At 58.0% G+C, this 12,479-nt stretch overlaps 2 protein-coding genes across 2 annotated transcripts; one reads left to right on the top strand and one right to left on the bottom strand.

Annotated features, from left to right (window-relative positions):
- Window positions 1-2,673: 2,673 nt before the first annotated feature.
- ATP16 (delta subunit of the central stalk of mitochondrial F1F0 ATP synthase, atp16) lies at window positions 2,674-4,997 on the bottom strand (the record flags this gene model as incomplete). Its single annotated transcript, XM_066772107.1, has 7 exons — window positions 2,674-2,706; window positions 2,759-3,068; window positions 3,190-3,212; window positions 3,305-3,453; window positions 3,918-4,028; window positions 4,082-4,574; window positions 4,629-4,997. 7 exons carry the CDS (start codon window positions 4,995-4,997, stop codon window positions 2,674-2,676), a joined length of 1,488 nt encoding a protein of 495 aa, XP_066637386.1.
- A 3,258-nt stretch (window positions 4,998-8,255) lies between these two features.
- SLS55_000595 (uncharacterized protein) lies at window positions 8,256-9,819 on the top strand (the record flags this gene model as incomplete). Its single annotated transcript, XM_066772106.1, has 3 exons — window positions 8,256-8,363; window positions 8,411-8,535; window positions 9,159-9,819. 3 exons carry the CDS (start codon window positions 8,256-8,258, stop codon window positions 9,817-9,819), a joined length of 894 nt encoding a protein of 297 aa, XP_066637385.1.
- Between the last annotated feature and the right edge of the window lie 2,660 nt (window positions 9,820-12,479).

The following is a 12,479-nucleotide window of genomic DNA, read 5'->3' as shown; positions in this document are numbered from 1 at the left end:
AAATTCTTCGTGCGCAGGTGGTGTTGAAGCTCGCGCAGACGGTAGATGTTGATAAGGGAAATATACTGTCGGCGCCGGTCGAAGAGAATCGAGTACAGACGCGGTTGGCAACCCAGCCCAACCTGTAGGAGAGTCGGTTCCTCGCTTGGCGGAGAGGTAAGAGGACGGTTGCCGATGATAACGGCGTCGCACGGGAGAAGACCGTGTTGCCGACCAGGCATGGGGCGAACAAGGATTGGAAGATTTTCCTTGAAGTGGACTTCCATGTCTCTCGGCATGCGGGCTTGGGGGCTTTGTAGGAATAGGTAGCGTGGTATACATACATATCTTCGGTCCTTCCGTCGCTACATGTTCGTGGGGCTGTGGTGGCGTTGATGGAGGTGTCGGCGTGGAATTATTCGCTGAGCCAACGATATCATTGCGAGGTAATGTGGTGTCGTTGAAGTTCCGTGGGCTCAGATGTGACCTCCCACGAGGGGTCGACGACACAAGCTTAACAGGGGGTTCAGCCGGTGAAATAGCAAATTTTCTTGAGAGCATCCTTTGCAGCTCGGCCGGTGAAATAGGATCCAGTCCAGCTAGGAAAGCATGCGACTCGTGATCAGCATCGACACAGCGAACCTCCTTGGCCATTTCCTTGAGCTGCTGGCCTTCGGCTTGCCTCAATTTCAGACCACGGCTTTCTCCATCATCATCAACGAGATGGACAAGATCAGTGATGGACCTTGTGCGCCGTCTTTGCAGAGCCGGAAGGTCATTGATACTGACAGAAGGTGCACGAGAGACGACGGAAGCCTGAGCGGCAATGGGTAATAAAGCAGCGTCAGACCTGGCATCCTCTTTGTCAACTGCTGATGAGCTTGGCACTGAGATGGACCCGAACTGCTGTGATAGGTTGCGGATTGTCTGGAGCTTGTCCCCGCAGACCCGGAGCTGCTCGATTACATGATCGACCACAGCGTTGTGCTCAGCTAGTATTGAATCAATCGGATCAATCACCACGGGGGCGGAGCTGGCTCCGTAAGCATCCTCAGAAGGTGTATGACCTTTAGTGTTTCTCCGCATGCAGGCAGCTGCGGACGAGACGTCAGCCTGTAGCGTTTGTGCTTGTAACTTCACCTGTGGCTGCAGCTCAGCCCCAGACACACTGGAGTCCATAGCTCTTGCTTCATTAGTGGTGATCGCTGACGGGGAAGAAAGGAGGCCGATGACGTGAGCTGCAGCTCTGATTTCGCGTGCGGTAGACTCAATGTTGGTGGACGTGGTCTCGATATCCTGGATCATTGTTTCAATTCCCCCCAAACGAGCGTGATTCCCGCCGGTCCTGTCAGCTTTAGCTTGGCCAGACTCATTTGGTGACACAGAGCGAACCCTTTCAGCCCGTTCGAAAGGGGTAATGCGGGAGCGTATGCCGATGCTTGGACTCGTTGAGCGAACATTGTCAGGCAAAGAAGCTTTCTGGGTCGTGAGACCGGGTCTTGAACTTCGTTCCGTTTCGGGCACGCTGGGCATGAACCTGTCCTTTGAGCGCAGCTCAGGCTGCGACTTCCTCGCTGTAATGACGGATGGACTTGCGACTGCTAGCTGCGTCCTCGGATTCTGGCCCACCATGACGGTGTCCGCTTTCGCATCCCGCTCTATCCCGCTAGCTGTGGTCCATCGCCTCGATTCAAGCTCCTCGAAACGTTTTGCTGCAGCGTGTGCACCGGTTGAGCTGGGGGTGCGAGCAAGGCTGGTGCCAGCACTGAGCGCGGGACTTGTTGGCTCCGCGCTCCGGGAACGATTCACAATTGGTTGGCGACCGAAAGCTCGACGCGATTCGATGTCTAAATCGGGGCTCCTGGCCTCACGCGCTGTAGGTTGCTGTGTTGCTTGATTCTGATCCTCGAAAAAAGTTGGGCGCTGGACAAGTACGCTCGGAACAGGAGCTCTGACGGGGACGTCAGAATGAGAAATCCGCTGGGGTAAGCTCGGCTTGGACGGCGTGGACGGCGTGGGCAGTGTTCTCGGTGGACTGCGGCGAACAAAAGGATTTGTGCGTCCGGAAAGACCGCCGCTCCCGTGGCTTTCATCGGACTGCATAGGCGTGAGACTCGACGCAACCATCGGACGGGTTGATTGCGTGGCTTCCTCGCGGACGTCCTGTGCGGGGCGTGTCGGTGCTTGACCTGTCCTGGCAGGATTGGTCATGTCATTGAGTGAGCGGATGCGCGAGGCAACAGTGCCTTTCCATGCTGGTTCCTTTCCCAGAGCGTCGTCGCCTTGTCCATCGAGAAAGCGCGGTTTGCAGAAAGCATGAGACCTGAATGGCTTCTGAGGCTGCATGTCCGGAAATTGGAGGGAGATAAAGATAAGGGTGTTCTTGAGGACGAAAGCGGATGCGAAGAGTGAGAGCCGCCTGGGCGCGTGTGCTATGCTATGTGATACGGATGGTTAAGGAGGGCGAGTGGAGTGTCGTTCTCTGAGGGCTGTCCGACCTGCACTTTCAGTAAGTAGCTGCTGGGGCGGGGCGTCAGTGGCACCGGGGCAGCAATTGGGAAAGAACGATGGTCCCGAGGGCAAGGGCGACACAACAAGCGCAATGTAGCGGTTTCTCGATGAAAAGCGTGATTAACGCTGCACGCGCTTACTATACACGGCTGCCCTTCTTCTCGGCGGTATCTATGTAAACACTTATTTCAGCGCAGCCTGCAGACTCTCCAGAACCTAAACAGCGTCAGCCAGTCTCTTTCATTTGCGCGTGGGCACGCAGACTCACCTCCAGCTCGATCTGAGCCTCGGCGATGTCGACCTCGGAGCCGCCGCCGCTGGCGACCTTCTGGGCCTCGGCGATCTGGTTGCGGACGGCCTCGGCGCTGAAGTCCTCCAGCGGGTAGGCCTCGACAGCGTTGATGGAGAGGTTGTTGTTGGGCTGCATGACGGCGAAGCCGCCGGAAGCGAACCACGACTTGCTGCCGGACTGCTCCTCAACGACCTCGATCACACCGGGCTTGAGCTGCTCGATGGCGGGGACGTGGTCGGCGAGAAGACCCATGTCTCCGGACTCGGCAGCAATGTTGACCTGAACGCTAAATTGGGCCCAATCATCAGCACTCATGTATCGGCGAGGCAGCGCGCGGAGGCCAGGCTCTCAATGGCCAATGCGCCGAAATCGGTTGGGTCGACGCGGGCGTGCGGAGGTTTACATACACCTCGGAGGACTTGAAGATGGCCTGGAGTGCGGCAGGTCAGCGGTGGATGAGGGCGGCAGGGCGTCAATGAGGCGAGCACGGGAGTGTGCAAGGCGCAATGGGTGTGGACGCACCTGGTGAGGCAGGGCCAGGGACAGCTTGAGCTTGTCGTTGGCAGCCTCAGCGTAGCCGCGGCGCTGGATGACGGGGGCGCGGAAGGCGGCGGGGCGGGCGGCGCGGAGAGCCGTTCTGGCAACGCGGAAGGAGTTCATGGCGACGACAGCTGGGGTTGGTAGAGCGTTGGTGATGGCAGAAGCGGGTGTTGAAGCGCTGCACGAGGTTCTTCGGATGCCAAAAAGCTTGGCGCCGGTCACGTGCAATCAAATATTAAATATCCCCATGCGCTGCCAACAACGTCACCAACTCACGCTTCAATTCGTCAACCGCAGGGCACTAGCATCGATTTCACTCGCATATGTACGACGCTGCCGACCTCTCGTCTCCTGCAACATATCGGGCAGTCTCGGGCCACGGGCAGAGCTTCCGCGTCCTGCGACTGCCGTCCTCCGGAGACTCGCTCAACACGTACGCCGGCTTGGTTCCCAACTCGACCCAAGCCTGCAAAGCCGCCATGACTCGGTGCTTGGCAGGGACTGATGGATAACTGGACGCTCCACCACAATGTCCTCCGCCTGCGACCATCTTTCTCAGCGTGTTTGCTGCAATCCATGCACGAAGGCCACTTACCTGGAACCATGTAGAGGCTGAAGAAATCCGAAACATCCCCCTCGAAGAAGGTCTGGAGCCGCTTCAAGTACTCGATGGGCATTGTGGCCGCGTTGTACGGATCCGCCCAGCCTTAAACACACACTCAGAGAAAGGCAGAGCCCCAGGGATATGCGACTGCTTACCCTGAGAAACCAACATCTTGCTTCCGGTCTCCCGGAACATTCTCAAGTCTGTGCTGGTCTCATCAATTAGCACCCCAGCTTTGCTATCCACATCGTCTATGTCTGATCCCCAGTCAAACTCGCCAGACGCGTAGGTCAGGTTGTCGTATACAAGATTCTGAAGGATTGGATCGGAGAACTCTTCCGCCAGCGACCCTTCTTGACCTTGTGCCCACTCGCTCTCAGATCCCACGGAAAATCCAGGATAGACCGCAGACTTGTCCCGGACGTCTCTCGGTCCCGCATAGATTGCTTTTGCCGCCGCAAGCTGAGCAGCGTTCAGGCATACGCTGCTATTCGAGGTCGCCCTATCGCATGCCAATGCGTCGATACTGAAGTTGCAGGCCAGAGGGTTCTCCAATAGGCCGTCGACTACACCGTCAAGTTCATCGCACTGATCTAGGACTGCCGAGGTAACATTGTCCAGGAGGCTTTGGCTCAGGTATGCGTCGCCCTAATCTAGTCAGCGCCTCGCAATGCTTCTTCTCGCATCTTAGCTGGGCCAAACCTCCGTATGTTGTCCATTCCACAGGAATGAGAGTGCGAGATGCGAGTACCAGAAGCCTGGACATCCAGCATAGATTCCGTCGAAGAGGCCCGGATGCAACTGGGACAGCGCAAAGCCCTGGGCTCCACCAGTTGAGCAACCATAGTAATAGCTGTACTCGGCCTCGCGTGCGTAATAAGTCTTGATGAAACCCCTCGCCGGATGAGTAAAGAGAGCAATGGAGTCGTGTATCCACGCCTGGACCTGGTCTGGATCATGGAGGTACGGCAGGTAAGTGCCCGGCGCTCCCTCGCCGCCGTTATTGTCAGACGCCAAGTGACCAGAATCGCCGCCCGCAACCGCGAAGCCCTCGTTCAGGTACTCTACCATGGTTGCATTGTCGATCGTTCCGGCCATACCGCCGTTCCCTACACGTCGAATTCCATTAGGCGCCGTTTTTGTGCTCACACGTGGAATCCTCCTTTCCCAAAGTGTGACATACCGACGGCCAGATATCTTCCGTTGTATTCTACATCGTCCGGCAACCAAACCTCAAAACTGAGAGTGTCATCACTTCCATACGCCAATTCGGATGTGAGCCGACAGAACGGACGCGTGTTGAGCGTCCCCGATACATTCAACCCAAATGCATCGATGAACGTGGCGCCAGTGACAACGAGGCCACCGTCCTGTGGGCGCTTGTCCTTTAGCTCGGCGCACCGCGCTCGAGGACTCGCAAGCACATGTGGGACCGAATGAACCTGGGGCAATGGTGTGAGCAGGAGCAGCAGCAGTGCTGCCCCTGAGAGGCAGTTGGTCGCCTTCTTGGCGGAGAGTCCCACTGCGGCACAGTAGCTGGTCCAGGTGGCAGAGAGCCACGAGTCCTGATGCATCTCGGCCTCGAGCCAGAGAGGGCAATTGTTTCAAAGATCCTTCGAGGGTTGGTGGCGCGCAACGTCTCGGGCCGGATAGAACAAGCAACGCAAGGCTTCCTTGCACTCCCGGTACCGTCGAAGGAAGAAACAGGGACACGCCGTTTGAGTGGAAACGACTATGGCCACATCTTATGCTTTCGCGGGTAGAACTCCGACCAAGGCTATTCCCGAACCCCTCTTGCTCCACATAGCATCTCGTGTCGGGTCATTATTTTAGCCGCGAACTTTGAGGGTCCAAAGGCCTAATCGTGGGATCCGGCCTGCCAGTCGGGTGGCCCTATGCGAGATCAAAAGCGCATCATCCGTCTGCGCGCGGCGCTAGAGAATGCTGGTCCATTGTGTACCGGCACGTACAGCATACAGGTAGCAACTGATGGTTTCGCAGGAGATGCTCAGCGGCGATTGAGCCGGTGCCATGAGCACGATTCATGCAGATCCTAGTTGAGTGCGGGCCGGGAGGGCTGGAACCTGGAATTGCCGGTGGGAAAGGAAAGATTGGTGAAGCTACTGAGGGGTTACGGGAAGGAAGAGGCCAAGAGGTAGCGGACCCGGGCATGAGCCACACAAGAGTCGGGCACGAGCACGCCTGCGGGCACTTGAGCACCCGCCCACGCCATGTTTGGGAGATAGAGGGGTGATGTTCGAACGATGATGCAAGCCCGCAGCATGCTGCATAACCCGGTACACCCGGAGCACACGGAGCACCTGACGCGGAGCCTCCACGAAATGTGGGGTCTGCCGAGGAGCTTCCGCTCTGCCAGCTTGATCCCCGCATGCGCAGTTACAGCATATACAGTGGGAACAGAGCAGTTGTGGATATGAAGGCTAAAGGCTATTCTGCGGGCTACTACGTATAGCTGCTGCAGGCAGGAAACCGGGCAGCTATCTACGTCAGACCTGTGAAGCCTCCCTGTTTCGAATGTCATCCTCACAATCTTGCGTCTGGCACGGGTGAGTGGTCGGAGACAAACCTCGCCTGCCTACAATCCCAATCCCAATTGGCTATGGAGTAGCACCTTACTCAGTGCCGCGAAAGTGCTAAGACCAACTGCGGAATGATGTTCTAAGCTTCCGGACCCTTAACGCCCAGCCGGGGCGCATCAAGCGGCACAGCTATCCTGCGCCACCTACCAAGCAACTATGTCCCCCCTAAGGGACCAGCTCGGTAGATCTAAGTTTCAGAGAAACGGACCTCTGTTTGATACAACGCCCCGTTGCATCCCAAGCTTGATCAGACGACAGTCGTCCGGGACCCCCTAGATAAGAGGCCCACGGATCAACAAGATGGCTTGCCCATCAGCATCAGCATCAGCACCGGGGGAGAAGACGGGCAGCCAGCTCCGTCTGCCCCTTTTTCTTCATGCCCCAAAGATCTGCCGTTCCAGCGAAGATGCCTATGCAGTGTGTACAGCAAAATACCGCCGCGGAGGCAAACCGGCGGTCAGGCCCACTTGATGCGGTGGGTGTGGCGAAATCCTGGGTCGCTTGGTCCCCACATGGAGTCGAGCTGTTGCACATCCCGCCTCCCCGCGCCCTTCGAAACGGTCTGGAAAGCGTCTTCCGAAACGACTAGATGTTCTCTTGCCGGCGCCGGGAGGATGGGAAACGCGTGGCAGGACCTTGTGCCGTGGCTCATAGTTGATCCATTTCCCCCCGTCTGGACCGTGCCCTGCAGTGATGCACCTTGCAGGTTGGAGGCTGCTCTGCACGAGTTCCTTCTGGCGCAAAAAAGAAAAAAACCCCTACCTGCGAAGCCATCCGTAGGGTTATGTGGCAAACACAAAGCCGGATAGAGGACTAGACAATTGGACTCCGGTCAATTTTGGCGTTTATCCATCTCGAAAGCGCCGGAGGTAAGCGAGGTGCGGTGTCGCTTGAGAGATAATGGTCGGGGTAGCGCCAGATAGCGTATATGGTAATGCGCTGCGGTCACGCACACAGAACGACCCAACCGGAAGGGAGGGCGTAAGGCTCGGGTGCGGTTGGCTGGTGGCGAAGCAAGGGAGCAATCGGGGAACAGGGCGAGACTCCTCCTGGCGAATCTCTCGATGCCGGCAGTTCGAGATGCGGTTCTGTAGCACTTGAGCTGTCAATAGTCTCGACGCATGCAGCGCCGTCAACGGTGGCGGTATAGCGACATCAGTTCTCCCTCTGAAAGGAGGCAAAACCTGTCTCGTGTCAGGGTACACGGCATGATGGCAATGCGCTGTCCTGCAAAATACGCCGTGGCAATGATGGGTCTAGATGCCGGTGGAGGAGATGGGCATCTTGGTGGGAACGTGTTGTGATCTGTGATAACCGTGAGATCTGTTGGGCTTTCACCTCAAATCATGGCAGGCGTCAGGGCCACAGGCGAAAGGAAGGTCTTCCCCCCACATTGACTTCCCCGCGCTCGGCAAAGCTGACGAGAAGCGGGTCCCTTCTGTACCACCTTGGCTTAAGCGAGCAAATGACTGTCTTAGGACTGCTCTCAATGCTCCACGCCGAGCAATCGGATAGACATGTAGAGCCGTCACTGGCATGCTGGAATGCAACCCCGGTGAATAACTCGGGTCCACCACCCCATTCTTGCTTACCCCTCACCTTTCCAGCTGAGGCGGCATGGAGACAACCTTATTTCTTGATCCCCCTTCCACCTGCCACGTTCACGCCCGTCCGAAGTTGCGGTATCCAGGTCCCTTGCACTTGTAACATCGTCACGCGTGACGCAACCATGGAGAAAGCAGCGCCGCTCAGCAGCAACCCCGTCGTCCAGGACAACCCGAAGGCGGAGCCTCCCGTCATGGTAGATGATGTCGAGGCTGGTGGGAAAAATCTGCAGGTGCGCTGGTCACCGCTCCTCGGGAAAAGAGACTGACGGGCGTGCAGACCGAGGTTGTCCATGCCGACTACAACCAGCACCAATCCGCAGCCGACAAGGCATTGGTCTGGCGACAGGACATCCGCATCATGCCGATCACGAGCGTGTGCTATCTGCTTTGTTATCTCGACAGGTCCGAACTCTGAGCCACCCGCCTTGAACGGGTCTAATTCCAGGTGTAGGTCGAATATCGGAAATGCCAAAGTTCTGAATGCGGATGAGGGCCACGACCTGCTGTCTGAGACCAGCATGACAAATTACCAGTACACTATAGCTCTGATGGTGTTCCTGATTGCGTACACGTGCGTCCTCGTCTTCGCGAGCTCTGGTCCGGAGTGTTGGTCTTCCGTAAATCATGGCTGATGGGATGGTGTAGTATTTTCGAGGTGCCTTCGAACTATCTGCTGAAGAAAGTGAAGCCTTCGAGGTGGATTGCTTTTCTGATGTTTTCCTGGGGCTCCATCACCATTGGCCTCGGAGGAGCTCATAACTTCGCCACGGTGACTGCCGTCCGATTCATGCTTGTGAGTAGCGCTTGACCCGCTGCAAAGCTAACGTGTATTGACACCGTCGCTAGGGAATTTTCGAAGCGGGTAGGGCTTGAATCTCCGAATCTCCGCCCTTGGGCTCAGCGTTGCTAACAGATAACGCAGGCCTCTTTCCTGGACTCATCTATTATTTCAGTAGGGTGATTGTCATGGACTAAGATCTGACTCGGAGGCTAACTGTTGATCCTGAAGCGTTCTGGTACCGTAGCGAAGAGCGCAGTCTGCGTGTCGGAGTCATGATTGCCTCGGCAACCCTTGCGGGAGCGTTTGGCGGTGCAATCGCATACGGCGTGGGGTACATGGATGGCACCTCTGGACTTTCTGCCTGGCGCTGGTTATTCATCATTGAAGGCATTCCATCTTGCGTCTCGGCAGTCGTTATCTGGTTCATCCTGCCAGACTACCCGGAAACTGCGGGCTGGCTCTCGAGCGAGGAGAAGGCCCTGGCAACCGATCGCTTGCGCCTGGACGGGTCCAAGGGTGGTGCAAAGAGCATGACGTGGAAAGAAGCCAAGGAGACGCTCACGGATTGGCGGCTGTACCTACACTATGCGCTATACTTCGGCATCTCGGCGCCATACAGCGCTTTGAGCCTGTTCGCGCCAAGTATTACGGCCGGCCTGAACTACAAGGGTCTGCAAGCCCAGCTCATGACCGTGCCGCCGTACGCGGTCGCGTACGTGGTCACGGTGGCCGTGGCTTGGTCCGCGGATCATTTCAACGCGTCAGTCTGCTCGGCCATCGCAACTAAGAGAGAAAAACTTTCACTAACCTTGTCCGCAGGCGCGCCATCCATTCGGCTTGCCTTGCGACCATCGGCGCGGCAGGCTTCCTGGCCTCGGCAACCCTCCCCCCGCATGCTTATCTAGTACGTTGGTTACTTTTTCCCGCCTTGGGACAAGCTTGGAGATTGACAGTTCACAGCAACGCTATGGCTGCCTCATCGTTGCCACCTCGGGCACGTTCTCATGCATCCCCCCGCTTCTCGGCTGGCTCTCTTCGAACATGTTCAATACGGCAGCCACGGGTCTTGCCATTGCACTGAACGTGTCTTTCGGAGCACCAGGCCAGATCACAGGGGTGTGGATCTACAAGGCCGATGAAAAGGCCAGAGGTTATCCCACCGGGCACTTTGTGAATGCGGGGTTATTGTTTTTCGTGGCTGTTGGAGGGCTAGCCTTGCGGTTATATTACCGCATGCTAAACCGCAAGACGTCAAGAGAGGGCGGGGACAGGTTTTACGTTTACTGAATTAGTGGGCCGGGTGCGGGCTGAAGGGCAACAAGATGGTGTAACGGTCTTGCTGCGAACCGATGAGTGACATATGAGGAAGTGTAATTGACCAATGGATTGCCGCGTCCCTCTACTTCTATGAAACTCGGTCTGGGCTTTGAACTGTACCTGCGGTTAAAGGCCCACCGGCTCCAGTCGGGCGAACATTTCCTAAACCGTGCGTTGCATGCGGTGGCCCTCGCGCACAACGGTCGCCGCGTGCAACGTTCGCGGCGTGTCTGAGTTTCGCTCGGCTGCGAGCGATGATTGGTTTACCAATGTCCAGTTTCAGATTTCGGTAGCCGGGAACAAGCCTCACGGACGTCGGTCTCTGGACGTTTCCTTTGACTCATAATAGTTCCTGGGGCACGTTGCGGTGCTGCATCGGGTGGCGGCAGAAAAATGTGGGTGACTGCTTGGAGCCCAACGCGAACGATTTCCTGAGCGTCTGGGGCTAGGAAGAGGTTTTCGCAAGATGTGACGTCAAAGATCGTGACGTCCAATGGAGGACGCAGGCTTGACGCCCAAGCAGGCGCTGCAGGTCACGGTCCGCCATCGCCACCGCAAGAGCCGGGCGTTGCTTTGCGGTACGGTCCCTGAAAATCGTGCAATCGACGTTGCTGCGGTGGTGTTGCGGACCCCACTCTCGCGTGTGGGCATCTCACCGCCTGTAGCTCGAGCGCATTCGCCTCGCTGGGAGATGTCGGTGTGAGAGTGTGCCAGCTTGCGGTTCGCAAATCCGGCGGCAAGTGGATGGGGTGCTTCGCCTCACAGGGTGCGGTCGGGCTGAGAGCGAATCGCGCTACGCGTCTGCGGGTGCGGGGCAGGCCTGCACAGTGCTGGCTGAAGAGGGGTGGTGTTTCTTCACGGTCTCGCGATGGAGGGGTAGACGACGTCATTGCTGCGGCGTGCGTTAGTCGCCGCCTTGTGACCAGCCTCAAAAAAAGAAGCGTGTGGAGACTGCTGTTCGGGTAGAGCCGACTGACTTGGGGCTTGGGGTCACGGTGGGTTGCGGGCATCCAGCCATACATAGCTGACTGCACGCGTGCGCCTCATTCTTCTTTGCATCGGTGCACACCCCCCGAAATACCACACCGCCACGGCAGATGATTGCCCACCACCCGCACGCTTTCGCCCATTCTACGCAGCTAACGCGGAGCAGGCGGCTGGGCACGCCAATTGGGGGGCCAATGCCACTGTGTTCTGTCGTGGTGATGTGCGGCCCAGTTGGTCGAGGTGCAGCTGTCGGCCCGAGTGCTGCCAGCTGTATAGACCATGGTTGGTAGAGCGGCGCCCGTGCGCGAGTCGAGCGCTGGACCGACGACGACGCCGGCGTTGATCGTATTCTGGAAATCGACGATGCAGAGTGGCATCCAGCTGCCGTGCAGCGATTTTAGCAGCCCCGCGCCACGAGCAGACGCCGTCGCTGATGGTGGCGTTCGTGCGTCGAGACGTCAACCGCGAGGCTTGCAGACCCCAGGCGTCGTCCCCTGCCGGCGCCCGAGTCATAAACGCCAGGCTACCTGTGAGCCTCTGACCGAGCGTGGGCGGCGGATCAGCAGAGAACCGGCCTGTCCAGCGTGCGGTCGTCGCGCTGGGCTGGCTTCCGCCAGAGATTAGGCTCCGGCCGCGACGACAACCGTTTTTCTCCACCGCAGGTGGCCGAGGAAACGGCGCGTCGTCCATCTTGACCCATTGAACGTCGGTGGAGCGCTGGGCAAGTCCCGACCGCATCCACCGGGCTTCCCTGTGCGAGCCGCTGTCCTGGGCTCTGGAGACGAACGACTGCCGGGCACTGCGCAACTTCTGAGGCCCTCGACAGAGGTTTACGATCTCGCCCCGTGCACGCCTGCTCACCGCCTAGCGAGAAAGCAAGGCATTCCGCTGGCGCATGCATTCCTTGCCGTGCGTCGGAGCCCTCTCCCATCCGGGCAAGTGGGGTGGATCTGATATGCCACAGATGCGGAAGGGCAGCGGGCGCGCAGAGCCAAAAGCCGCGAGCACAGCAGTTGAAGATCGCTGCGCACACGCACACTGGTCGGAAGTTCGAGGGCTGGTCCCCATCCGACGCAAGGAGCGCGCCTGGTTGGCCAGCTCGCTCGCGCGCGTCCTGGGGCAGATTAGGCGCACGCATCGCGCGGCGCTGCGATCCATATGTCATTGCGCGTTGCCTTCCATCTCCAACGTCGCCGGCAGCAATCGGGCGTGCTTGACGCGAACAGCGCCGCGGCTGTGTGGGGGGTTCCGTTTCCAATCC

The sequence above is a fragment of the Diplodia seriata genome (genome assembly GCF_021436955.1).
Source record: "Diplodia seriata strain FDS-637 chromosome Unknown scaffold_1, whole genome shotgun sequence".
Lineage (NCBI taxonomy): Eukaryota > Fungi > Ascomycota > Dothideomycetes > Botryosphaeriales > Botryosphaeriaceae > Diplodia > Diplodia seriata.
The sequence above is the reverse complement of the archived record's forward strand: the minus strand, read 5'-3'. Positions and strand labels throughout refer to the sequence as shown.